Below are 26,763 nucleotides of genomic sequence, written 5' to 3'. Positions count from 1 at the left end.
CATTTGTAAATTCCATATATAGGAAGCAATAGAAGTATCTTCCCCGTAGCAATGATATGTATGCAGAGGAAAAAGTCTCAAAAAGTTAAAATTAATTCTGGCTCTTCTAAGGCAGTGAATTTTGCAGTTGTATCTGGAAGCTCCAGTGCCTAAGAGGTAATCATAATAAGTATTTCCAACTTTCAGAGTTACATGTGGTTCATTATTATGTTGGTGAGAATGGACTGTGATAACTGGTGTTAAAATATCAGTGTCTGGGAAATCAAAGGTTTCATTCTCTGATTCCAGAGTCCTTTCTCCCCCCTCCAACCTTCATAAAGATCGTTGGCCATTTCTCTGAGGTTCCTCTCTTTAGGGGGATTTCTGTATTACATGGGCGAGCCCCATTTCAGATATATTGTTATAAACGATCATTCGCCTCATTTGGATTAGTAATTCTAAATGTGTTTCTATTGTTATTATTTCTAAAGTTGTTATTCCTAGAGTTCCCATTATTTCTAAAATTTATGTTATTGAGCACCTGGTTTCAGTTTCTATAGTTTAACACTACATGACCCCTTTTTCCACAGAAGTAACACATTTGTGTTTGATTTGTGTAGTCTTGCAAAGTAGCTATGGTCACTGCTTGATTTGCTTTTTCTCTTCCAATTTCCTCCTTTAAACTTTTAATTTCTCTCCTTAATGTCTCTATTCTCTGTCATCTTTCTTTCCATGGCAGTTAAATACGTAAACTGCTAATCTCCTCAATTCTTCAAGGTTCATATTAGCCTAGTTTGGACGATTGGTCTTAAAATAATCTCTGACTATTTTACAACAGTTTTTCACAAACTGTCCCCTTATTTGTCCCCTTTCTGTGGCAAGATCCAGGTCTATATATCTACTTCCCAGCTCAATAAATCTATCCATAAATTGGGACAGATTTTCATTGGGGTTTTGTTTAAAATTTTTAAATTTTGTCCATGTACCAGGCCTATCAGTGTAAGCTCTCATTGCGGTTAATAATGTCTCTCTAGCCTGGTATAGTCTTGAGTAATCTTGCTCTTTGTTGGGGTTTCATTTCGGGTCTTGGGGAGGCCAATGAACTGCTCTTCTTCCCTGAGCCTGATTGACAAGAGAGATAATTTTATTTTTCTCTCTTTCTGTCAAAAAAGCTTGAAGTTTTAATATCAATCCATCTGGAATGATATGTGTGATAAATGCTCTCTAGCTTTTTAATAGTCACAGTTGGATCATCCTCAAAAGAAGGGCTATTTTGCTTGAATCTCTCAATATCTTGGGGGGTGAGTGGTGTATGAAGCTTCAGTGAAATTACATCTCTACTCTTATTAAAGATGAGTACTTCTTTTAAGGGGAATCGGCATGTAACTGAATTATTTTTGGTTTATGCTGTGTCAAGAAAGTTTTATCCCCTCCCCTTCCTGAGAAGTTTTACCTGTCTCAAACATTCCTGACATACTGCAGTTGCTTCAGGTTTTGCATTGGTCAATGTGATGTGCGTCAATAAAGGTCAAAGTTTGGGACTTCTTAGAGGGAGAATTGAGAGAGAAAAAGGGGAGAACTGAGGATGAGAAGGAAGTCAGGATGTAGAGTAGGCAGGTAGAGGGAAAGAGGAGGAGACATGCAGGCTAGGCACCACTCGGTCAGGTTACTTAGAGGAATAATTGTCTACCCTTCCACTAAACTTTATAAAATATGTATCTGGGTAGAAATATTATTTAATTCTTACACTGCCTCCTGTTTTTTTGTTTGAGTTGCTATAGATCAGGTAATGGATGTAGGTAGGGAAATATGTCAAGTGGGAGGAGTTTGGGTAGATTTAGAAATAGAACAGGATCAGGAGTAATTGCAGTGGTTTTAATATGAGCAGAATTGGGTGGAATAGGACTGGACAGAGACTGAGTTGGCTCTAAGGATGAGGTAGTGTTGAGAGATAAATCTCTCTTATTACTCTGGGGATTTTTCAAGCCATTCTCAATGCTTCCTATATAAGCCCTGAGATCCCCTAAAATTTCCTCCAGCTTCTTAAGGTCACTCGAATTATTTTCCTGAAGATCCCCCAGACTCCTCCAGCTTCTTTTCAAGGTCACTTGAGTTAGTTTTTAGTTTTTCTTCAAGTTGAACTTTTAGTTCAGCAAAACCATTATTCTTTTCCTTCTTGAGGAGGAATAGGCAAAATGTGAAGCCTCCTAACACTGTAATTATGGCTAGGAACAGTGCTATATGAAGCACTGTGTAATATTCTGTTGGATAATAAGCCATATTAGATAGACAAAAAACAGCATGACAATTTGAACTTAGGGATAATTTCAGTAAAAAGTAAGTAAAATCATCAGAAGCTTGAGGATTCATCTCCTACCTGGCTTTCCAATTAAATGTAAGGGTTAAATTTGGAGTTTTGAGAAAATAAGAGAGCAGCTTTTTAATAATTTAAGTTTTAATGAGAATATAGTAGAGTTGTAAATTAATATTGTCCCTTTAAGCCAGAGAAAAGAAAACTTCTAGCGGCTTTTAGCAATTAACAATTTAGTTTAATTAAAATAGAGATAGTAAAAGAATATAGTAAGATGAATGTAGTAAAGGAGAGAAATATAGGAAATAGGTAGAGAAAGAAAATTTCCTACTGTTTATACTAGTTATCCTAGAAGTCCAGCTGATCACCCTTAAGCTCAGCTCACCAGTCAGAATTTCTCTCTCTTTCTCTCTTTCCCTCTCTCTCTTTCTCTCTCCCCCCCCCCCCCCCCCTCTCTCTCTCTCCATATATATGTATGTATATCTTACAACTACCAACTAATCATCAACCCACACCACAGGCAACCAAAGACCAACTCATGCCTAGCAGCCAACTTCCCCATAACTGCCAGCCATAATTGTCAGCAACTGATCCCCAGCTGTCAGCCACTGACTCCTTTTATAACCTTTTCCTACCTCATGTCCTGTCTCTGGTTCCTCCTTCCTGTCTCTATGGTTTCTCCTCCTTGTCACTGTGGGCTATACATCTCAATGGTAAGAGGACATCCAGGTCCCCCATTAAATTAAAAAAGAAATGAAGAATTCCATTTTACAGGCATATGAAATAATTCAGAGGCAGTTGGTTGATACATAGATCATTTGAAAGCATCTCTTCTAAAATAATTAGAGACATAGTTTTTATAAAGCTTTGAGGATATTTAAGTTAGAAATGTAAAGGGATCTAAAAAGTCATCTAGGCTAATCACCTCTTTTTTTTTTTGAGGGGGGGGTTGTTGTTTTAGCTGGGTCTGACTCTTTGTTACCTTATTTGAGATTTTCTTGGCAGAGGTATAGGAGTGGGTTGCCTTTTTCCTTTTCATGTTCATTTTACAGATGAGGAAACCAAGACAAACAAGATTATATGACTTACCCAGGATCCCACAGCTAGTAATTTTTTGAGGTTAGATTTGAACTCAGGAATATGAATTTTCTTGACTTTAGGCCTGATTCTCTATCTACTGCACCACATAGATAAGGTAACTGAAGCTTTGAGAGTTTGTGACTTTTTCAAGGTTATATACAGGTAGTAAATGGAAAGTACCTAGCTTAAATTCAGGTTATTTGGTCATAAATACATTTTGCTTTTTTAGCATACTGCTCCTGATAATGTACGGATTATATAATTTGCAATTTTAAGATGCTCTTTGTGAATTGAAAGTTCTGGAACCAATGGCATGATATTAAGTACTGTTTTTGAAGTGAAATGAAATAAAATTTCCTTTTTTTCTTGCAGAAATCTTTCAGGAAATTTGTTTTCTTCATTAGCACAAGGAACTTTTGATTACCTTGGTTCCTTAAGGTCTTTGTGAGTAAATTTTGTTTTTTATTCATTAAATTAAAAATTAGACTGTTCAGTCTCTTCAGTTGTGTCTCTTAATTTTCTTGATAAAGATACTAGGCTTTTGCTATTTCCTGTACCAGCTCATTTTACAGATGGGAAAACAAGTAAATAGGGTTAAGTGACTTGATCAGCATCACACATATAGTAAGTACCAGAGGTCACATTTGAACTGAAATCTTCCTAATTCTCCAGGTCTGGTATTCCATCCACTGTGCCATCTAGCTGCCCATTTGTAATGTTGAAATTTTTCATGAGAAAAAATCTCAGCCATTTTTTAAATCCATCGTAGAATATTTCTTTCTCATCTACAAATGAAACACTCACCCTATAAATGAGTCCATTTTAAAAAATAATTTTAAATTGAGAAAAATATTATTTTCTAAATTCTATGTAAACCATTATATTTTTTATCTCTTTTGGTAATACTCTCTTTGACCTTCTTTAAAAAAAAGATGTTTTTTTTTGTTTTGTTTTATTTACTCTTCTAACAGCAAACTTTTAATTTCAAAGTACCAGTTTTTCAAGGATATTTTATGTTTTTGAAATTTAATTTTATTTATTCTAAACTGAATAATTAACTCCACAAGGCATTTTTAGAATGCTTTTTAAATATAGTTTCAGCATTAGCTCATATTTGTACAGGTGCAACAATAGTTCTCTGGAGCTAGTGTATGACATAATTGGTGTGTGTGTGTGTGTGTGTGTGTGTGTGTGTGTGTGTGTGTGTTTTTCTCCCCAAAACATGATTAACTTAGCCTGAAGCTGGGTAACTTTTTTTCTTATAGTTTAAAAACAAGCATGAAAACCACAGTTAATAGATTCTACCCCCTTATGAAATCTATACTACAAAGAATTGTACTAATTTTCTATTGTATTCAGTATGCATTGATGTTGCTTTAAAAAAAAATCCCCCATAAAACATTTAGTCTTTAAAAATATATTTTAATTTTAGCTTATAGAGCTAGTTGGTTATTCAAACAACTTCTTGTTATCATGGATGGAACATGTAATAAGTAAGAAGCCTTTTTCCTATAGTGAGTTTCAATAAGGAAATGCTAATAACTAGCTTTTAAAGAAAATTATGACATTGTCTCTGCTGTTCTCACTATAAAGAAGGTATCTTCCTTATGTAATTTCAGCTCTCTAATTTATGTTCATGGGAAATGTGAAAGGGGTTAATTTTCCACTTAAACCAGTAATCATTCTTAGAAACTTGGGCAGCATTTATGGATAAATAGAACAGAAAATGGAAGATAATTTCAAAAAACCAAAAAGGGAGCTTTTTAAAAAAAAGATAATAAATTGATAAAATCATATTAAATTTATCCCAAAAAAGGAAGACAAAAAAAAGAGCAGTCAAATGAACAGTTGTTCACAACAAAGAGAAAATAAATTCTGAATTTAGGGAATGCTGTGTAGAGCTTCAAAAAAGTTCTAATTTAAAGGAAATAACCCTGTTCCCTTTGCCCCCCCTCATGGAACTTGTGATTTTGTTGGCATAACAAACTTTCCGAGAGAAAATTCCCTTGGCAGATATAGATCAATAACTATATAGTAACTTAACTTCTTAGTGCTCTAGACAACTTAAGAGTAAATGTCTTTCTTATAGTCACAGAGCCAGTATGTACTAGAAACTAACTTAAACCTATGTCTTTTGACTGTGACTGACTTGGTACCTTTTGTATAAATTAAGAAAAATGATGCAACCAAAACTATTCATTTTAATTATCTCTTATGAGAATAAGAAATGATAGGCCATTAAAGATTTACCCTAAGAAAAGGACACTTGACTCAGGGATTCATGGCTAAATTCTTTCAAAATTCATAAAAATAAATAACTCTTTATTATGTAGATTATTCATAAATATAGAGAAATATATATCATTGTATAATATCTTTTAGGAACTAAATATGTTGCTTTTCACATTTAGTAAAACACTAAAAAAATAAAGTGAATTTCTCATAAGCATAGATGTAAACATTTTGAATATTAACTATTAGAGTATAGCAATACATTACAATAATGATTCATTATGTGACTAAGTGTAGCGTTTATATGAGGCTTGGGAGACTGGTTCAATATTAGAAAAACTCAGACTAATAAAGCAAAAAAGAACCATGCTAGGTGCTGGTCTATATAAATAGATAGAATGTAACAGTAAGGTCAAAATAATTGATAAGGTCTTTAAAGACTTCTGAAGGACAAGTAGTCAAGCCTTAGGAAGGCCTCTGTGAGAGATAAAGAACAAATAATAATCTCGTAATGTCAAAATAAACTTGGATAATTATAAGTAACTATGACTTATCTTACATATTATAGAGAATTTCAAACTGAATACCTTTTGTGTGATTGCAATATATTGTGGATGCATCGATGGGTGAAAGAGAGAAATATCACTGTACGTGAAACCAGATGTGCTTACCCTAAATCACTTCAGGCTCAACCAGTTACTGGTGTTAAGCAGGAGCTATTGACTTGTGGTAAGAGGGAAAGAAGATAAACATTTTTAAAGTCTTATCATATTTTGGCTTTCTATCTGATGTTATTCTGGACATTTTGTATACTGTTTCTCTGTATGAGCTTTCCTAGTAGTACTTAAAAACAACAAAATTCATCCTGCCATCAATTAAAGTTCTTAAACTAGAAATATTCCATAAGCATATTTTGCCTTTAAGGAGCTTTGCACTCAAATTTTAATCGACTTGCATTTAAATAGTTTCTTATTTTGTGAAAGCTAATTTAAAATTATAGTGTTATCCAAGGTTTTCTATCAGTTAACAATAATGACTAATGAATAGTAATGCAATTTTAAAATAAAACAGATTGTAACTTTCACATCATCTAATTATTTAATTTCTCTATGTATTAATTAAAATGTGGTTGGTAGAACAATACTTTAGTTCAGTAGAGAGGGAACTTTAATGGTCTCCTTACGTGATTACTTACTTTGGAGTCAACTCTAGTATAGGTGACAGCTCAGGATGGAACAAGTTTTTCTTTGAAACCTACTCAACTCTATTTCATATATCATATGAAAGGTGTATAGCTTATTCATCAAGGGATTTACTAATGCTCATTATATTGGTAATCTCTTTATAGTTGTTGGATTTTGTTTAGTATTTCTGTAATTTTTCATTTTAGTTTCTATGTATAGTACTCTTAGCTTACTACATTTTTCCCCTCATGTGGTTCTATGATTCTAGATCCTCCTCTTGAATTACCATCTTTCTACATGACTCCATCTCGTCGTCAGGTAGTATTTGAAGGAGACAGCCTTCCGTTTCAATGCATGGCTTCTTATATTGATCAGGATATGCAGGTGTTGTGGTATCAGGATGGAAGAATAGTTGAAACTGATGAATCTCAAGGTATCTTAGTTGAAAAGAACATGATTCACAACTGCTCATTGATTGCAAGGTAAAAAACAAAAATTAAATATTATTTTATAGATAATATTTATATTTTAGGCTTATAGTATTGGAATTTCAACTTTTATTTTTATCTTAATTAAAAATTTAAAAATGTATTCATTACTTGTTCATCTCATGTCACATAGTTACATCTTATTTGATCTCTTTCCTGAAAAGCTTTACACAAAGGAACAATTTTCCAAATGTTTTGTATTTTTTTTTTTGCCTAAGTTAAATTTTTATTCCAGAAATTACTTTTAACTTCACATTTGATTTTTAAATCTAATTCCTGTTGCTAATCTTTTATTTCCTAACTTTGGAACTTGTCACTTTAAACATTCAGCCTTGAAGATAATATAACTTCTTAAGATGAACTAGGAAATGAGAGATGTAGAAATGAGGGTATTCACCTATCTAAGAGTTGACTAGTCTTCTCCCATTCTAATTGTAATATTTTAAAAAGTATATAGTAACTAATTCTTCCGAGTACCATGTGAAGTCCTCTGTAAGAACTCAATAGAGATAGTGATACTCTGTTTAGGCATACAGTATTACTTGTTACATATTTGTGTGCATGTATGCAAATCACAATACAATATTATCTTGAATCTAGTGGTTCTATATATGGTATCCTAAAGGGATAATTATATCAGTATTCAATGAATTTATATTATATAGAATAGATATAAGTAAGGTGAATGTCAAGTGCCAGTGACCTCAGAGTAGTCTGTACTAGTTATCTCTTTAAATTCATTATTCATCCAGGATCCATAAAGCTGAGATATAGAACGGGTATGTGAAGGTGAGCTTTGCATTGTTTTTATAGAGATGGCTTAATACTGTGTGATATGGAAATCACTTTAAAAGACTGATATATATTAATTTAAGGTCGCCAAGGAATTCAGCTATGTAATTCCTAAATGAAAACTTAAGTCAGCAGTCAAACTTTTATGGAGTTTTTAATTACAAACAGGAGGAAGAAAGGTATTAGAGAGAGAGAGAGAGAGAGAGAGAGAGAGAGAGAGAGAGAGAGAGAGAGAGAGAGAGAGAGAGAGAGAGAGAGAGAGAGAGAGAGAGAGAAAGGGGAGAGAAGGGAATAGGGCTTAAATATCCACTCTGCTTAGGCTGGGCCAAAGGCCCAAGCCCTTAGATAGCTGGGGCAAAGAAAAGAGATCAGTCCCCTATCACTCACGTGACCAAAATGGAGAAACAGTCTCAGGGGCCTCCACCTCCAGCCTCCTTCAGAGCAAGCCCTCCTCTCAGACCTCTCCAGGAGCTCTCCCTCCAGGACCTCTCTCCTCTCAGACCCCTTCAGAGCCAAACCTCTCAGAGCAAAACCTCCTCCCTCTGTCCTCAGACCCCGCTATCTTTAAGGAAACCATCTAAGTCCCCTCCCCTCAGTTCTCACATCTACCAATCACTGTCGATGTCTCCCCTGTGCCACTGGTGGCTCTAGCTTAACCCAGGACTGCCCAGAGGTCTGTTTCCTTTGCCACATGTCTGTTGAAGGTCATATTCTCAAATAATTAAATCTTGATCTTTGCTGCAGCCCTTCCTAAATCCTGTTACTCTGAGTAGGGTGGAGATTGTAAGTTCCAAGACCTGGTTCTGTCATTCCAAGTATCTCTATTGTATCAATTCTAAAATCAATCATGACTCAAAGAACTTCCTTTTCTATGCTTAAGCATAGGTCAAAGCCCTTTCCATTGTTTAGCAAAAGGTTTCTGTCCTAAAGTAGTCTTAAGTAGGGAGGAGAAGGATCCTCCCATTCCAAGGAGTTTCACATTCCAATAGAGTTCTTACTATCAGTAGGAAATTTTTCAAGTATGAAATTTCCCAATGGGGAAATTTCCAACATTCATAAGTCTAAGAAATTTTAAGGTTTACAACTGGCATAGATAAATCTTCTGGATAGTTGCAACATAGATTGGGCCTTTTGGCTTTGTTAGCTTTCTAAGCTCCTGAAATGGAGACATTAATTTAATTGATTTTAATACCGAGCAATAAGCAACAGTAACAATTATTACTTTATTTCTGTGTACAACATATATAGATATTCTTCACATGAATTTCAAGTCTTTCATTCTCTTATTCTTCAACATGATGTACAAAGAAGGCTAGGTGTCCAAAAATAGAGTAATTTAGTTTAAAAAAATTAATTTAAGTCTGGAAGTATAATTTTAGATAGAAACATATCAGACCAGTTGTAGTCAGTTGATATCAGTTGATAGAATAAGGTTTAAGGCAAGCAGAGATTGATTAATTATGATGTGATCCACATGGTAATATATTTGTAGTTCAGGACCTTGGATAGTTCCACAGATTCAAAGTTGCTTTGTTAAAGCCTGCTTGCTTTTTAGCAATCAATCAACATTTATTAAGGCCCACTGTGTGTCAGACATTGTGCTAAGGCCTGGGGATGCAAAAAGAGGGAAAAGATAGTCCCTGCCTTCAAGAGTTTAATGGGGAGATTTTTTGCAAACAAATTTATACAGAGTAAACTATATACAAGATAAATAGGAAATAGTTAAAAGAAGGAAGGCACCGAAATTAAGAGGGGCTAGGGAAAATCTATAGCAATTGAGATTTTAGTTGGGACCTGAAGGAACAGGGAGGTCAGTGTGTGGAGCAGAGGAGAGAGAACATTCCAGGCATGGAGATAATCAGAGAAAATACCTGGAGCCCAAAGATGGAATGTGTCTTCTTTGTGGAACAGCAGGATGCTAGTGTTGGTGAATCAAAGAGTATTTATTGGGGAGTAAGGTGTAAGAAGGCTGTAAAGTTAGAATGGTTCTAAGTTATGAAGGATTTCTAATGCTGAATAGAACATTTTGTATTTACTCCTAAAGGGAATAGGGAGCAACTAGAATTTTTTGAGTTGGGGAGTATTGGTGTAGGACCTATACTTTAGGAAAATCACATTAGTGGTTGAATGAAGGATGGACTGAAATGGAGAGAGACTTGTGACAGGCGTACCCTGCATTCTACAATGAGAGAGGTAATGAAGGCTTATACTTTCATGGTGGCAGTTTTTTTTTTTAACATTTTAAACATTTTATTTGGTCATTTTCACATATTATTCATTGGAAACAAAGATAATTTTCTTTTCCTCCCCCCCTCTCACCACCCTTCCCATAGCTGATGCACGATTCCACTGGTTATCACATGTGTCCTTGATTCGAACCCATTTTCATGTTGTTGGTATTTGCATTAGGGTGTTCATTTAGAGTCTCCTCAGTCATGTCCCCTCAACCCCTATAGTCAAGCAGTCGCTTGTCCTCGCTGTTTTTACTCCCATAGTTTGTCCTCTGCTTGTGGCTAGTGTTTTTTCTTCTAGATCCCTGCAGAATGTTCAAGGACATTATATTGACATTAATGGAGAAGTCCATTACGTTCTATTGTACCACAGTGTTTCAGTCTCTGTGTAAAATGTTTTCCTGGTTCTGCTCCTTTCGCTCTGCATCACTTCCTGGAGGTTGTTCCAGTCTCCATGGAATTCCTCCACTTTATTATTCCTTTCAGCACAATAGTATTCCATCACCAACATATACCACAATTTGTTCAGCCATTCCCCAATTGAAGGGCATCCCCTCATTTTCCAATTTTTGTCCACCACAAAGAGCGCAGCTATGAATATTCTTGTACAAGTCTTTTTCCTTATTATCTCTTTGGGGTACAAACCCAGCAGTGCTATGGCTGGATCAAAGGGCAGACAGTCTTTTAGCGCCCTTTGGGCATAGTTCCAAATTGCCCTCCAGAATGGCTGGATCAATTCACAACTCCACCAACAATGAATTAATGTCCCTACTTTGCCACATCCCCTCCAGCATTCATTACTTTCCTTTGCTGTCATGGTAGCCAATCTGCTAGGTGTGATGTGATACCTCAGAGTTGTTTTGATTTGCATCTCTCTGATCATGGTGGCAGTTTTAAAGGAGAGAAGGGAGAGTATTTGAGAAATGTTACAAAGATGAAATCATCAGACCTTGGCAAAACCTTGTAAATGAAGTGGGTTGCAGTAGTTGAGAGATAGTGAGGAATTCTGGATGACTTCTAGGTTGTGGGCCTGAGGGATTAGTAGGATTATGTTGTCCTATACAGTGGTAGGAAAGGTAGAAGGAGAGTAGGATTTGGGGGAAAGATAATAAATTCTGTTTTGAACATATTTTAAGTTTCAAATGTTACTGGATGTTTAAAATGTTTATTGGATGTTAGTTTGAAATGACTGTAAGGCAGATGGATATGTAAGATTGGAGGTCTGCTGAGATATTGACAAGAAAGATTGGCAAAAGATATCGATAATTAAGTCCAGGAGAGCTGATAAATTCACTAAATGAAATAGTATAGTGGGAGAAAAGAAGGCCGCCCAGGACAGAACTTTGAGGGACACCTATGTTTACAGGGAATAATTAGACAAAGATCAACAAAAAAGGCTGTCCACTACCATGGAAGGAACTGAATTCGAATGTAGATTAAGTAAACCATTTTTCACTTTCCTTCATGAGTTTTTGTTCCCTATATAAGTGATGTATCTTTTGCAACATGGAAATTGTAGCAAGGGTAATTACAGGGTGCAAAGAGTTTGAGTGACAAGCCTTCAAGACTCAGAATTCTCCCAGGGCTGTCAGGGTTCCAAACTGTGGAAGAGGCAGTTTTCCCAAACAGCTCTCTGGACATGAGAGAAGGAAGAGACAGGTGTATATGTGAATCATCTTGAAACCCATATATCAAGTTACTGGCTTTTTTAATATCGTCTGGCTATGGTATGGAGTCATTATTCAGTCTTCTTCTGAACAGAGATTGAAGAGTGGAATATCTACTTGGAAGGGATCATCTGGATATTATACCTGGGATTCCTGATTCTGGCTCACCAGGGACTCTTTGTGAGATACTGATCCCCTGTTGAACTTGCCTTTAGATAACTTAGGTTTTAGTCTAGTGTGAGTCAGATATTGATTATTTAGTGGGTAAAAGCAGTCAGATTTCATACTTTCCCATTTCCCTTTCCTTCTTCCTTTCTATGTTAAATAAATACAATATTTATATGTGTTCCCCTCTGTATTACTTTCCTTCCCCCTATCCAAATTATGCTAAATTATATATACTTTTAACAGTTGGCAGAGCCAGCTAGGTTTAAGAAATCTAAAGAAATTAAGTTTTATTTATAGGGGGGAAAAACAATTTCTATAGGGAAATCAGTTAAGTTAAGGTTGGAATATTCCATCTTCACTCTGAGAATGGTACATTCCAAGGGTAGAGGCCAGCAAAATTCTAAGACTCCAGCTAAGAGGCTAGGGATTTTTAATAATTAAATACCTTTTGCCACATGCTATGGGTGGCCATATTGGTGGCCATATTGGAAATTTTTCTGTAGTTTTTCCCTTTTAGTAATTGTTTGTAAAAATGATTCACAATGGATTATAAATAACTCAAATTCACTTGGATATACCTTATTATCCTTAAATGTAGACATGTCTGGATATGGTAATGAATATTTTGATAGTATTGTGGGAATGCATTTTGCATATCCCATACATTATGTTTGTTTTGTTCCCTAATGTTTGTCATGTAGGATTGGATTTTAGATGGATGAAACCTTTTATGGATATTACAATGCAAACTGTCCTGTCTCATGTCCCCATAGTTTGTATCTGCCTTTGTGTCTTGTATAAGTGTAGACTGGCATTCTTTCTCGTTGGTAAATGGTTTAAAGTGATTATATTTTGGTTAACAAAGGATTCAGAGCTCAAACTTATGGTGACATGAAAAAACAACTGCATCAAATGAAACTATATATAAAAGATAAGTTTATAAACACAGAATATGGGTGTGGGGAAAATGTAAACACTGGTGCACAGGAAAATCTAAACAGGTTACATCAAGAAGAGGCTAGAGGGATGGTTACTCTATTTCCTTTAAAAGATCTACCTATAGTCTCAGAGAATAAATATTCCAGTCAAGACACACAAAAGATTTTCACCCCAGAGGACTTGGAGTCTATAAAGAAAAGAACTCTAGCCTTTGTGGACAAACCCAGTGATGTAATCAAAGAGATGAAGAGGGCTATAGACATCTTTGCCCTGATTATAATGATTTTGCACTATTAATGAAGGAATTATTAACAAAAAGGGAACATAATTTATATAAGATACAAGATCAGACCCTCTATTAGCACCCTGGCCAGAAAGATATGACATGTATTGCATGATAGCAAGTGTATAACTTATATCACATTACCTGCCATCTTAGGGAGTGAAAAAGAACTTTTACAAAAATGTGAAAATGAGTTTACCCTTCTGAATTATTTGACTAAATGGTGACTATGTATAAAAGTATACATACATGTATACTTCTATAGATATAAATTACTTTGGGATAATTGTTCTAATTGGCTATTATTAAAGGTTAAAATAGTGGTGGAGGCTCATGGTCTATATTCTAGTCTGTATTTTGTAGATTACCTTAAACCTCTTGTAGTTCCCTGTGGGATCCAGCCCTCTAGTCTTAGTTTGGGTTGCTCAATAGGTGATGTTACAATAATGGGCAATTTTCATTGTTGTTAATATATGTTTGTTTCACTTGACTATTTCACTTTTTTATAAGGTAGGGCTTGAGTATATATGTACATTGTTGATTAGGAAGTCACAGTGATGGGTAAAAAAAAAGATAAGAAAATATTAATATATTGAGAAAAATAAAAAGAAATATATCTTTTAGTTGCTTAAGATGAATTGGTAAAATTTTTAGGAAAACATTTGGCTTCTCCAGAGTACTTTTCTTCTTTCCATTCTTCCTTTTTTTGGGTGTGTATTGTTTTTATTTTATTTCTTATGACCTTAGCCTGTAATTTAATCTCTCTCTTTTATGGAGAATACTCTTTTCTGACTCTTTCTGGATATAATCATCAATTCTGGTTCTTTCTCTTATTTACATAATTCATTGGGTGAAGTATTCTGCAACATGTATGCCTCTTGTTGCAGCCTGCGCACCTTAGTGGGAAATATTGAATCCTTCATGCAGAGTATGAGTAGAAGGTCTGTTAGGCATCTTAAGCTGGCTAATTAGCTCAGTTGATAGAAAACATGTGTAAATAGAGAAAACTTTTTTTCAGTACATTTATTGGATTTATTGGCTTGTGATACTTGTGTATATTTCCTTGGTATATCACTAGGAAGTGCTAGATGTCAGTAGTTGGTATCTTTTGAAGCTTGCATCATAGAATTTTAAAAAATTTTCATAGGTTACCCAGCAGCCCCAGGACATTTAAAAACTTTTATTCAGAAGTACTGATGCTTTAGAAAAAAATGGAGACATAGTTTCTGCTTAAAACCAAATATTAAAATAAAAATTTACTGTATCAGTTAGTTGGTAGCATGCTTTAGTTGGAATTAAATGATGAAATACTATATTTACAAATGAGAAAACAGACTCAGTGAACATGAATCACTTGCCTACAATGGTATAACTACTGAGTAGTCATCTTTGGTTTCTTGTTGGAGGGTTCTTTTGGCTCTCTCATAATAATCCTTTAAGTTCTTAGTTCCAACATATTGGCTTTTTTATATTATGTATTATTTGAATATAATTGCATTTTGAATATATCTTACAGCAAAAGTTATTTTCCTGCTTTTAATTTTACACCTGACAGCTTTTTCCCTTGATCTTTTTTGAGCACAATATGTAGTATTTTATAGAATTTACTTTTTCAGTGACTATTGAAGATAACTAATGATTGATTATGTGTGTGTTTGTGTGTCCTTAATTTCTCTCTACAGTGCCTTAACTATTTCAAACATTCAGGCAGGATCCACTGGAAACTGGGGCTGTCATGTGCAAACCAGACGTGGGAATAATACCAGAACTGTTGACATTGTGGTATTAGAAAGTTCTGCCCAGTATTGTCCTCCAGAGAGAGTAATAAACAATAAAGGTGATTTCAGGTTAGTGATGCTAAAATCATTAAGATATTGTGAATTGCTCTTAGTCTGCTCCACCTTAGGAATTAATTTAATGTTACTTTCTCTGTTATTTTCATTATTTTAAGTTGCTAAATATCAATTATAAAGTATTTTAATATGCTGAATTAAATAAATTTATTTTCTATTAAAGCACTCATTTATTATTATTGGATTATTAGACTTTGAAATTATGATTTGTTGAAGTAATAGGCTGGTTAAAAATTGACTTAGACATACAAATAAATTTGCTTGGCCAGAGGAAAATATGGTGTTATATAATCTTAGAGACTGGGGTTTTATTTTAGGACTAGTATACTTTAGGAGATAGTGTTGTACATCAGAACAATTTAGTGTTTTGTGAACTCATTCAATGAAATCCTAAGAAACCCAAACCTATTATATATTAATTTCTTAATATAATGATGAAACCAGTTTGATAAATTGTCTCATTTTTTCCTTCAAATTTCTTCTTCTCAACTTATGTATTTCTGTCAGATACTATATTTCTTTTAGATTTACAAGTTTATAGTCTCAACATTGTCATTGGTCCTCTGTCTGTCATCACACATACAATCAGTTGTCAAATTTTACCTTCTTTACTTCCACAACTCACTTCCCTTTACTCACACTAATAAAACTTCGGTTCTGGCCCTCATTACCTTTCACCTAGATAATACCTTGGAATAGCTTCTTAACTGGAAGCCTCCCTATTACTTTATATTTCCTTTTATGCTTATGCTACCTCTGTTAAAATGTCAATTTCCTATGAGTAAGAATTATTTATTCTATCTCCAGTTAGAGAATAGTTCTTGTAGTAGGTGCTTGATGAATTTTTGTTGATTGAGAGACATCGTGTTGTCACTGAAGTATAAGTATATAAGGATAAGTATAAGCACCATGGGGTCAGAGATAATTATCACACACTTTCTTTCTCCCATAAGACCTTCCTGTGCTTCACAATACAGTAGGCACTGATTTTTGTTGTTGTTGATTTTATTATTTATGCTATTCATTTTATTATTTATTATTATGTTGAAATTGTTTAAACTGCATTTTAAATGATGGATAGTGAAAAGAACCCTGAATTCAGATTCAGAATGCTTGGTTTATAGTGCCAATTCAGCCACTACCTAGGCCCTTTCTTGGTTTTAATTTATTCATATGTATATTTGAAGAGATTGAAGTAGAAATCCAGTGTGTTCTTTTCCAACTTTAAAAATTGTTTATTCTGAGATCTTTCAGCTAAGGTGTGTATTTACAAGTTTCAGCCCATTTTATTCGAGTGTGCACCAAGGAGACTTCATTTTTAAAGCTATTCTTTATAAATATGATATTATTTTTATTCATCTGACAACTAAATTAAAATGTAACATTTAAAAACTTAAAATCTATATTTTATTTTTTTTACGACATGAAAAATTGGGTATTCTTGTCATAATGTTTTTGGGCACAACTTTTATAAATGGGTATGAAATCTCTTTCAGACTACAGTTTTTCTTAACTGTGTTCTGTGTCTTAGCAACAATGCTTCTACCTCATGTGGGCACATAATTGTCAATGGGCATCCCAATACTAGATCAACAGTTTTTGTCACTAGTAAGTAGCAGCTACTCCTCTAAGACATGGTGGTGCTCCTGATGCTACTGGGTCCAGTTGGCCAGAATAATAGGCAATTGGGCGCTGAGAAGGTCCCAAAGTCTGAGTAAAAACACCTGAAGCTACCCCTCTTTGCTCATGTACATACAAAGTAAATGGCTTGTTGTAATCTGAGATGCCTAGAGTGGAGGCAGACAGGATAGCCTTTTTTAGATCTGATAGAGCTGACAGGTGTTCTGGTTTTAATTTGAGGGGTTCAGGGACTGAATCCCTTGTTAGTGCTATAAGGGGTTTAGTAATTTCCCCATAGCAAGGAATCCATTGTCTACAAAACCTTGTTGCTCACAAAATTGCTCTTAACTGTTTCTTAGTGGTAGGAGCACTTAAATTTTGAATATTCTCAATTCATTTGGGAGAAATCAAGGGGACACCTACAGACAGGATGAACCCCAAATATTCTACTTTAGGGAGACACCACTGAACCTTATCCTTCGAGATCTTATGACCTCTTTTGTGCAATTCCAAAAGAAGGTGCTTGCTATCTTCCTGGCATGTTTCTGCATCTATTGAGGCCAAGAGTAGGTCATCTACATACTTGATTAATTTGCTGTTTTTAAATTTTATATTATCTGTATCTTGGCTCAAAATTTGCTCAAATAAGCTCGGGCTGTCTATGAAACCTTGTGGCAGACGACTCCAGCAGTATTGAAGACCCTGCCAGGTGAAAGCAAAGATATGTCTCGAGTTCTCATGTATGGGTATGGAAAAGAAGGCTGAGCACAAGTCCACTACTGTAAAGTAGATAGCTGTGCTAGGAATAGAAGAAATAATAGTATTGATATTGGAAACTACGGAGTGTCTCTTTCTAACGTGATTGTTCACAGCTCTCAAATCCTGCACGAATCTATAGAGGTGTTTGCCATCAGGCCCTCTTTTTGGTTTTTTAATTGGCAGGATGGGCATGTTGTATTCAGATTTATAAGGGATTATTATTCCCTGTGCAATTAATGAGTTAATTACTGGGGTAATTCCCTCAATTGCCTCTTTTGAGAGGGGATACTGAGGAATGGAAGGAGGTGGGATAGATTTAGTTTTTATCTGCACAGGAACAGCCAACTTAAGTAAGCCTACATCGGAAGAAGATGTGGCCCAAAGAGACTCCGGTATATCTTCAGGTATTGCAAACGTGGGATGCTCTTTTTTCTCCTGACTCTGATAGAATTACAGGGAGTAAATTTAAAGATTCCTCTGGTACTTCCAATGATAAGGAACCATTTGGGGAGCAGGTTATTGTGGCTCTGAGTTTGCATAGAAGGTCCCTCCCCAGCAAATTTAAAGGGGAGTCAGGCATCAAAAGGAAGGAATGTTGTACCTCTAGGGGTCCTACAGACACCATTCTAGAAGGAAGTCTTTTAACTCTTTGGGTTATTCCTGATACTCCCATTACATTCTCTGAGCCAACAGAATAACATTGTAAATCAGGTGTTCTCTTTAATACAGACCAGGAAGCTCCAGTGTCTAATAGACAATCATAATAGGTGTTACCCACCTTTAAAGTAACATGGGGTTCATTAGTTTGGGGGGGGTAGTGGATAGGGACAACGGGTAGTAGGACATCAGGGTCCGGAAAATCAAAGGTTGTATCCTCTGATTCCTGTGCCCCAGCCTCCCGGGACACCTTCATTGTGTTTGGGAAGTTCCTTGGGCACCCCCCTGAAGGGCACCCCCCTGAGGGGCATTCACTCCTCGAGTATTTTTTGGACGAGCACCATTTTTTATATTTTGTTGTGGAGTTATTTCATTTGAGTTATCATTTTCCCAATATCCATTCCTATAGTCATCATTCCTAAAGTTGTGGTTTTCATTGTCATAATTATATTTATTTCTATAATTATCACTTCTGTAGTTGTTATTAAACTGAGTATTCCTTCCAATAATCTTAAGAAAAGCTCTACACTGTACTGTATTGTGGCCTTTCTTCCCACAGAAGTGGCAGGTAATGGATTGATAATTAGATTTCTGTAGAGGGGCAAGTGTCGTTGGTTCATTTTCATGCCCACTTTCTAATTTAGTTATCCTATCTATTACACATCTCATTTTTTCCTTCATTTCCTCCATGTCATCATTATTTTCTTCCTTCTTTTCTTTGTTTCCCTTTAAAACATATATAGCTGTTTTTCGCAATTCTTCAAGGTCCATATCTTGGGCATTGTGTTCTAAAATAATTCTTAATTGCTTTGCAAGAGTTAATTGACAAAGATCCTTCTAACTTGTCTTAAGCTACTCTCTTTAGTTAGGTCCCAATCTAAGTATCTGTCCCCAAACTCGATTATTCTATCCATGAATCTGGAGGGTGTTTTTTCCTCCTTTTGCTTAATTTTTTCAAGTTCCATCTACTTATCTGTACTGTCTGCACATTCCTTCATTGCCGTAAGGATGGCCTCTCTACAACGGTATAGTTGTAGATAATCCTCAGGATTGTTATAGTCCCATTCGGGATCCTGAGGTGGCCAGTGTGCTACATTACGCCCCCGGGTTTTCTTGGCATGAGCAATTATTTTTTTCATGTTTAGTTAAAAAAGCCTGTAGCAAGTTCTCAACGACCTCATAAGATGGATTATACTGAAAAAATATGTCTCCCATCTTTTTTGTTACTAGAAAGGGATCTCGTTCATATGTGGGGATATTTCGTGTAAATTCATTTATTTCTTGGGGAGTAAACGGTACACTGTGTCTTAAAGTCACCACATATCCATTCCGTCCTATTTCAGGTACTTCTCTTAGAGGAAACAGGCCTCTAGTTGAGTTTTGTACCTGTGGGTCAGTTTGACAAGGACAGGTTTTTCTAGGATGACAAGATTCCCTTTTGGCTGGAATTTGGTTTTCTGTAGGAGAGGGAACATGAGAAACTGGGATTGCAGGGGAAGGGTTTTGGGGATTAAATTCAGTCAAGATTTGCACTATACGAGAGAAGCAGTCTGTTAACTGAGCTATAGGGAAGGTTTTTTCCATCTCTATTTCAGGGAAGGAAATTTCCTCATTCAAAGGTTCAGAAACAGGTCTGTTTCCGGTAGAGTGGGTGTTTGCCAATTGATCCTGTAAGAAACATTTTAGATCTTCTAATTGGGCTTGCATTTTATCCTCAATTTTTTTATTTTAGCATCTCTAAATACAGTATTGAGGAGTACAAAAATGATAGTACATATTAATATAAAAAATTGGAGGTATCCTGCATTCCTCAATGCCCCTAATTCTTCAACTGCAATATAAATGTCAAAGAATGTAGTATTCATTTATATATATATATATGTGTATATATATATGTGTATATATATGTATATATATATATATATATATATTTTTTTTTTTTGTAATTATTTCTCTAACAGTCTTCACAAAACACGTGGGGAATAGGGCAAAGCAAAAAATTTCCACAGGGTTTTATTTTATTTTATTTTTTTCTAATCTAGGAAGTTGTTCCTTAAGGGAAAGTATATTTAGAAACAGCTCTCCCAGCCAGGACTTTAGGGTCCTGTTGCTGAGATTTAAAACAGCTGTTTTCTATCTAACTATCAGAGTCACACAGCTGGGAAGTATCTGAGGTCAGATTTGAACCTAGGACCTTCTGTCTCTATGCCTGGCTCTCAATCCACTGAGCCACCCAGCTGCCCCTTAAGATTAAAGGGAAGAAAAAGAAAAACTGCCGATTCCAATTTAACTTAAGGAGAAAAGAGAAGAGAGAAGAAGTTTTTTATACTCACTTGTTCTAGCAGCTGTGTCTTTAAGCCGAGTTAGCTGTTAAAAAGGACTGAGTTGTGAGAAAGTAGAGTAAAAAGGCAAGAAAATTCAGAAGTTTATTGAGAGAATTCTTTAGACTCCTGTGTGGTCAGCCACAATGTGATATGGAAATCACTTTAAAAGACTGATATATATTAATTTAAGGTCGCCAAGGAATTCAGCTATGCAATTCCTAAATGAAAACTCAAGTCAGCAGTCAACCTTTTATGGAGTTTTTTTTTTTAATTACTAACAGGAGGAAGAAAGGTATTGGGGGGGGGGGAAGGGAATAGGGCTTAAATACCCACTCTGCTTAGGCTGGGCCAAAGGCCCAAGGCCTTGGATAGCTGAGGCAAAGAAAAGAGATCAGTCCCTATCACTCACGTGACCAAAATGGAGAAACAGTCTGAGGGCCTCCACTCCAAGCACCAGGCTCCAACCACCACACTCTTTCTCCACACAGGCAATCCCAGCCTCCTCAGCTCTCCTCTACCTCACTTCCTGTATCTCACCTGTGCCAATGATGACTCTAGCTTAACCCAGGACCGCCCAGAGGTCTGTCCCCTTTGCACATGTCTGTTGAAGGTCAAATTCTCAAATAATTCTCAAATAATTAAATCTTGAGCTTTGCTGCAGCTCTTTCTAAATCCTGTTACCTTGAGTAGGGTGGAGATTGTAGTTTCCAAGACCTGATTCTGTCATTCCAAGTATCTCTATTGTTATTGATCAGGAAATAGCTAAATCCCATCCTCTAAAGAATGGTTTGAACAGGGTTGAGTAGTTTTGAAATTCACAATCCCCCTGAGGCCCAAGGAAGGCTAACCTCTCCCATGGGTCTTGTTAGCATACTAGCTATGAAATTACAATAGTTAGAGATAAAGGAAAAATAGGAGAGATAGAGAGAGACAACAAAACCAATGTTTTGCTGGGCACATTGACAAAAGCCAATTGGGGGGCAGTCCCCTTTGGCAGAATAGTGTACATTCAAAATAAATTCAATCAACCTTCAGTTCAAGCAACCACACCCCAAGGTTCATTCTTGATCTTGATGTAAGGTAGGTTTTCTGGCATCTTTCTGCAACAGTTCATTCTCTGGATTTAGGAGTTAGCAACCTTCTTCCTTGAAGTTGTTTCTCATACAAAAAAAACTTTTCAAAATCTTGGAATTTTATTAAAATACACTCTGAAGCAGTTTTAGAAGTTGCATATGGCTACTATAACTTTCTCATGGGTATTTGAATTAATTTAATGAACATTTAAACAAATTCATTTAAAAATATTATGTTTTGGTGAAGGACAATTTTTTTTTTGAGAGTAAATGGGAAAGTTTCCTTCTATTAGTTGATGAATAATGGTAATTGATAGGTAAAACCTTGTGCTTTGAGCATGATTAACTTGGAATAATAGATTCTGTCCTCTTTTTCTCTTCCTAAATTTGTAGCAGATGAAGTGAGGGATTTGATAGCAGAAGAGTATGAAAGTAGATGGTTTCTTTGTCTTTGTTTGCTCCTGGTAGTTTTTCCCCCTAGTAATTAAGAGAGAAAGAGCTTGGGAAATATTCTCTTGACAGCTGAGAGAAGTAGATTTGAGACACTTTTTTTGATACAAAAAGTAATCCAAAATTGGAACTCCATCCTAAGTGATGATGTTTGAATCTAAAAATTCCACTCTTATGTATGAGATGAAAGATGATCTGAGTTGGTAATGAAATAATTTTAGGATCAGTGAGAAAGGTACCAATCAAATTGTACCTGAGAGTTTTTTTGCTTTGAAAGTTATTCCAAAGAATCAGATTTATTAGGTGTGGAGCACTAGAATCCTGGAATGAGTATTGGACTTGGAGTCAGAAGACCTGATTTTGAGCCTCTTTTCTTCAGTAAGTTTGCTATGTTATTTTAGGCCAGTCAATTGATTTTTCTGAACCTCCAATTCCTTATCTAAAATAAGGATGACGTTAATAGAATCTGTCAACGAGAATGGATTGTCATAATGATAAAATGAAATGATCTCTGTGAAAACACCCTGTAAACTAAAATTATTTTTAAAAAGTACAAGTTCTATATGGCTTTGAATAGGTTATTTTAGCTTTCCTAGTCTGTTTCTTTTCCTAGATTATGTCCATTAGTATTTCTGTTCTAAATTTAAGTTCATGTGATCCTAAAATATTACTAGTTAAATGCAACATTGTTAAAAGTTTCCCACCTATTTTGGTAGTAAGTTATTATTTAAAACCAGTGCCTTCTATCTCAAAATTGTAGAGAAATATTCATTCATTAATTAAGAGTTCATTAGGAATAGGATTCACTAGCAAAATTTATTAATAGATATGTAAGAAGGATGAATGAATTGGGGTTTCGTTAAATCTGAATGGAATTTCAGAGATGATTGATGGGAGAGAATTTTCCCAAGGAGCTTTGGACAGTTGGTCCAACAATTCCCTTTTGGGCTGACCCAGTTCAAGGAAGGTTGTCCAAAGGGCGGCTCTTCGAGTGTGGAAAATCTTGGTGAACTGATATCTTTAAAACCTATCTTATCAGGCCAGAGAAGGAGGAGATTGTTGGGTAAGTACCTGTGCTTGCCCAAATAGATGGCAGCAAAGTCTGATCTGTTTGAGTGGACATGGCAGTGGAATTTCTGACCAGCTAGAAATCAATCTGAGCAGTGGGAAAGATAACCCTGACTTATTCCTCTCTATTTAATGTTATTAATTTAGATTAGGATAGATAGTTAAGGGTTTGGAGTTTTAGATAAATAGGAATAGAGGATAGTCTTGATTCTGTTGGAGGGAGAAGCAGGTCCTCACAGACTAGATTGGTTTGGGTGGTTATAGTTAGGAATTTTTAGAACAGGGACCTTAAAAAACATAAGAAATATTTTTCTATTTGTTTTTTCTTTTACTTTCCCTTCCTTGATTTTATAAATACAATAAATAGAGTTTTATATAACTAGTCTTAGCTGGAATTCTTTTAGACTGCTTTGAGAAGCCATCTTTCTCAATAGTAAAAAACAACAGCCTGTTCACTCAAGACACAGGTATTGGTAATATCCATTCCAATACCAATAATAGATAAGGGTTCAATACTCTTACAACAGAATCAATGCTGTATATTGGTTCAAAAGCAAAAGAGTGGTAAGGGCTAGGCAATTGCAGTTGTCATTTGCCCAGCACATAGCTAGGAGGTGACTGAGGTCAAATTTGAACCCGGGACTTCCACCTTTGGGCTTGGCTCTCTATCCACTTATCCTCTTAGGTGCTCTTAGTAAATTATATTTTTAATAAAAATAATAAAAAATTTAAACATATCTACCACAAAAGCATTTGATTACTTTGTCATGATTGAGCCACCAACCACTCTCTAGTATCTATGAATCCAGTGATTTTGAGGGGTGCTTGAATAATTTTTGAATTTTAAAATCAAAATGTGTGATAGCAGTGTTATATACTTGCTAATTCTTACATATGATCTTTGTTCTTTTATCTCTTTTCAAATATTCAATCTTATTCTCCCTAATGTCATGATATCCTGGAATCACAGTGACAGAAAGAAACTGCAAATCCCAAAATATTTAAAAGTAGACATCTGATTAAACTTTAAAGTCCCAAAAATAGTTCACAGAAATAATTGTCCAATAGCTTGAGAAGAAGCTAGATCTAGATCACTGTCTAGTGACCAAATAAACAGACAACAGGACCAGGAGGAAGCTGTGCAGCCTTAGCTTCATCCCACTGACTCTCTGAGTGTCAGACAGAGGACATGTTCTATCTAGATGCTTTGTCAGACTGGCTACAGAAAAGGAGGAGGGAATACACACAAGTGAGTGAACCCAGGGACTGTGGAGTTCTTGATTGCTGCTTCAGGACAGAGGAATAAGAAGACACTCTAGAAATCCCAGAGAACTTGCAATAGGGAAATTAAAGGAAACAATAGATCAAAGATCTCCAAAGAGCTCAGGAAATAACAATATCAACAAAGTACACCCAGAGATGTTATCTTATTATTGTGTTTTCAGGAAAGTGGGGTAGGAAGCTGTTTAGAGCCTCTAAAGAAACTGAAGGGAATAAAAAGTCATTACAAATTAGAATTGGGTTAGGTGAAGCTAATAAATTCTTAAGACATTAGGAAATATTAACTAAATTAAAAATGTGAAAAAAATGGAAGAAAATAGGAAACTTTGCAAAATCAACTGATTTGGAAAAGAGATTGAGAAGAGAATATAAGAATGCTTGGACTATATGAAAATAATGATTTAAAAAAAGAATTGAAATGCTAGCATTCAAAAAATTAATGGAAATTTCCCTGAAGTTTTAGAACTAGAAGATAAAGTAGAACTTGAGTGAATTCACTGATCATCACCTGTAACGGATATCAACAGGAAAACTCTTTAAAAACATAACAGCTAAGTTATATAACTCCCAGGTTTAGGAGAGAATACTACAAACAACTAAAAAGAAACTGTTAAAATACTTTGGATATACAATAAAGATCACAGAAGATTTAATAGTGTCTACATTAAAACAATGAAGGGCCTGCAATACCACATTTTGAAGAGCAAAGTATCTTGGTTTACACCCAAGAATAACCTAACCAGTAAAGCTGAGGTATCATCCTACAAGAAAAGAAATAGTGGTTTTTTTACCCCTAATTAAGAAAAAAATTATATCACATAAAACATATTTCCATATTATTCATTTCTGTAAGTGAATAATCTTGTAGAACCAAAACTCCAAGTCATATACCCAAATATACAAGTGATAGATCATGTTTTCATCTAAGTTTATACTCCAACAGATCTAGAGGAGGATAGTATTCTTTTTCATAAGTCATGCAGAATTGTCTTGGATCATTGTATTGCTCTTAGTAGCAAAGTCTATCACATTTGATTGTCCCACATTAGTTACTGTGTATAATGTTCTCCTGGTTCTGCTTATTTCACTTAGCATCAGTTCATGTAGATCTTTCCAGCCCTATCCAAAATCATCCTGTTTGTCATTCCTTATTGCACAGTAGCTATTTCATCACCATCATATACCACACTTTTTCAGCAACTATCCAATTGATGGATATCCCTTCAATTTCCAATTCTTTGCCACCACAAATTACCTTCCAGAATGACTGGATCAGTTCATAACTCTACTAATAATTCATCAGTGTCCCCATTTTGTCATATTCCCTCTAACATTATTTTCCCTTACTGTCATATTGACCAATCTGATAGGTTGAAGTTGCTACCTCAGAGTTGCTTTAATTTGCATTTCTCCAATCAAGAGGGATTTAGAATATTTCTTTTCAAACGATTAGCTTTATTGTCTTCATTTGAAAACTGCCTATTTATATCCTTTGACCATTTATCAATTGGGGAATGACTTCTATTCTTATAAATCTGACTTAGTTCTCTATATATTTGAGAAATGGGACCTTTATTGGAGAAATTTGTTACAAAAATTTTGTTTGCTTCCCTTCTAATCTTTGTTGCATTGGTTTTGTTTATATGAAACGTTTTACATTTATTATAATTAGAATTATTTTATATCTTATAATCTTTATCTCTTCTTTGATCATAAATTCTTTACTTCTCTAATCTGATAGGTAAAGTATTTTACATTCCCCTAATTTACTTATTATGTTTAAATCATATACCCATTTGGACCTTATCTTGGAATAGTATGTGAGATTTTGATCTAAACATAATTTTTGCCATACTGTTTTCTAAGTTTCCTAGCAGTTTTTGTCAAATAGTGAGTTTTTATCCCCAAAGCTGGGATCTTTGTGTTTATCATTCTTCTAGCTACCCAGGTGATAATAACAATTTTTAAGAGTTACCAATATCCTCTTTTCTTGTAGGGATACATATTTTAATTTAGTGGGTCCCTTAATAAAGTTTTTTTTGTTGTTGTTGTTTTGTTTTGTTTTATTTTTTCCCCTTTCTTAATTACCTTTTGGTGATTCTCTTGAGTTCTGTGTTTGGGCATCAAATTTTCTGTTCATGTCTGGTCTTTTCATTATGAATGCTTGGAAGTCTTCTATTTTTATTAAATTACCATACTTTCCCCTGCAAGAATATAGTCGGTTTTGCTGGGTAGTTGATTCTTGGTTGTAGACATAGTTCCCTTGCTTTCCGGAATATCATATTTCATGCCTTTTTGTCTTTCAATGTAGATGCAGCCAGATT

At 35.1% G+C, this 26,763-nt stretch overlaps 1 protein-coding gene across 1 annotated transcript in view; it reads left to right on the top strand.

Annotated features, from left to right (window-relative positions):
* Positions 1-26,763, top strand: part of ADGRA3 (adhesion G protein-coupled receptor A3) — a 163,271-nt gene that overhangs the window by 69,440 nt on the left and 67,068 nt on the right. The window contains exons 5-8 of the mRNA XM_001368101.4: positions 3,743-3,814; positions 6,171-6,331; positions 7,055-7,268; positions 15,037-15,201. Coding sequence (XP_001368138.1) covers positions 3,743-3,814; positions 6,171-6,331; positions 7,055-7,268; positions 15,037-15,201 — 612 coding nt within the window. The remainder of the gene's footprint in view (positions 1-3,742; positions 3,815-6,170; positions 6,332-7,054; positions 7,269-15,036; positions 15,202-26,763) is intronic.

Source organism: Monodelphis domestica, chromosome 6 (genome assembly GCF_027887165.1).
Source record: "Monodelphis domestica isolate mMonDom1 chromosome 6, mMonDom1.pri, whole genome shotgun sequence".
In the NCBI taxonomy this organism is placed as follows: domain Eukaryota; kingdom Metazoa; phylum Chordata; class Mammalia; order Didelphimorphia; family Didelphidae; genus Monodelphis; species Monodelphis domestica.
The sequence above is the reverse complement of the archived record's forward strand: the minus strand, read 5'-3'. Positions and strand labels throughout refer to the sequence as shown.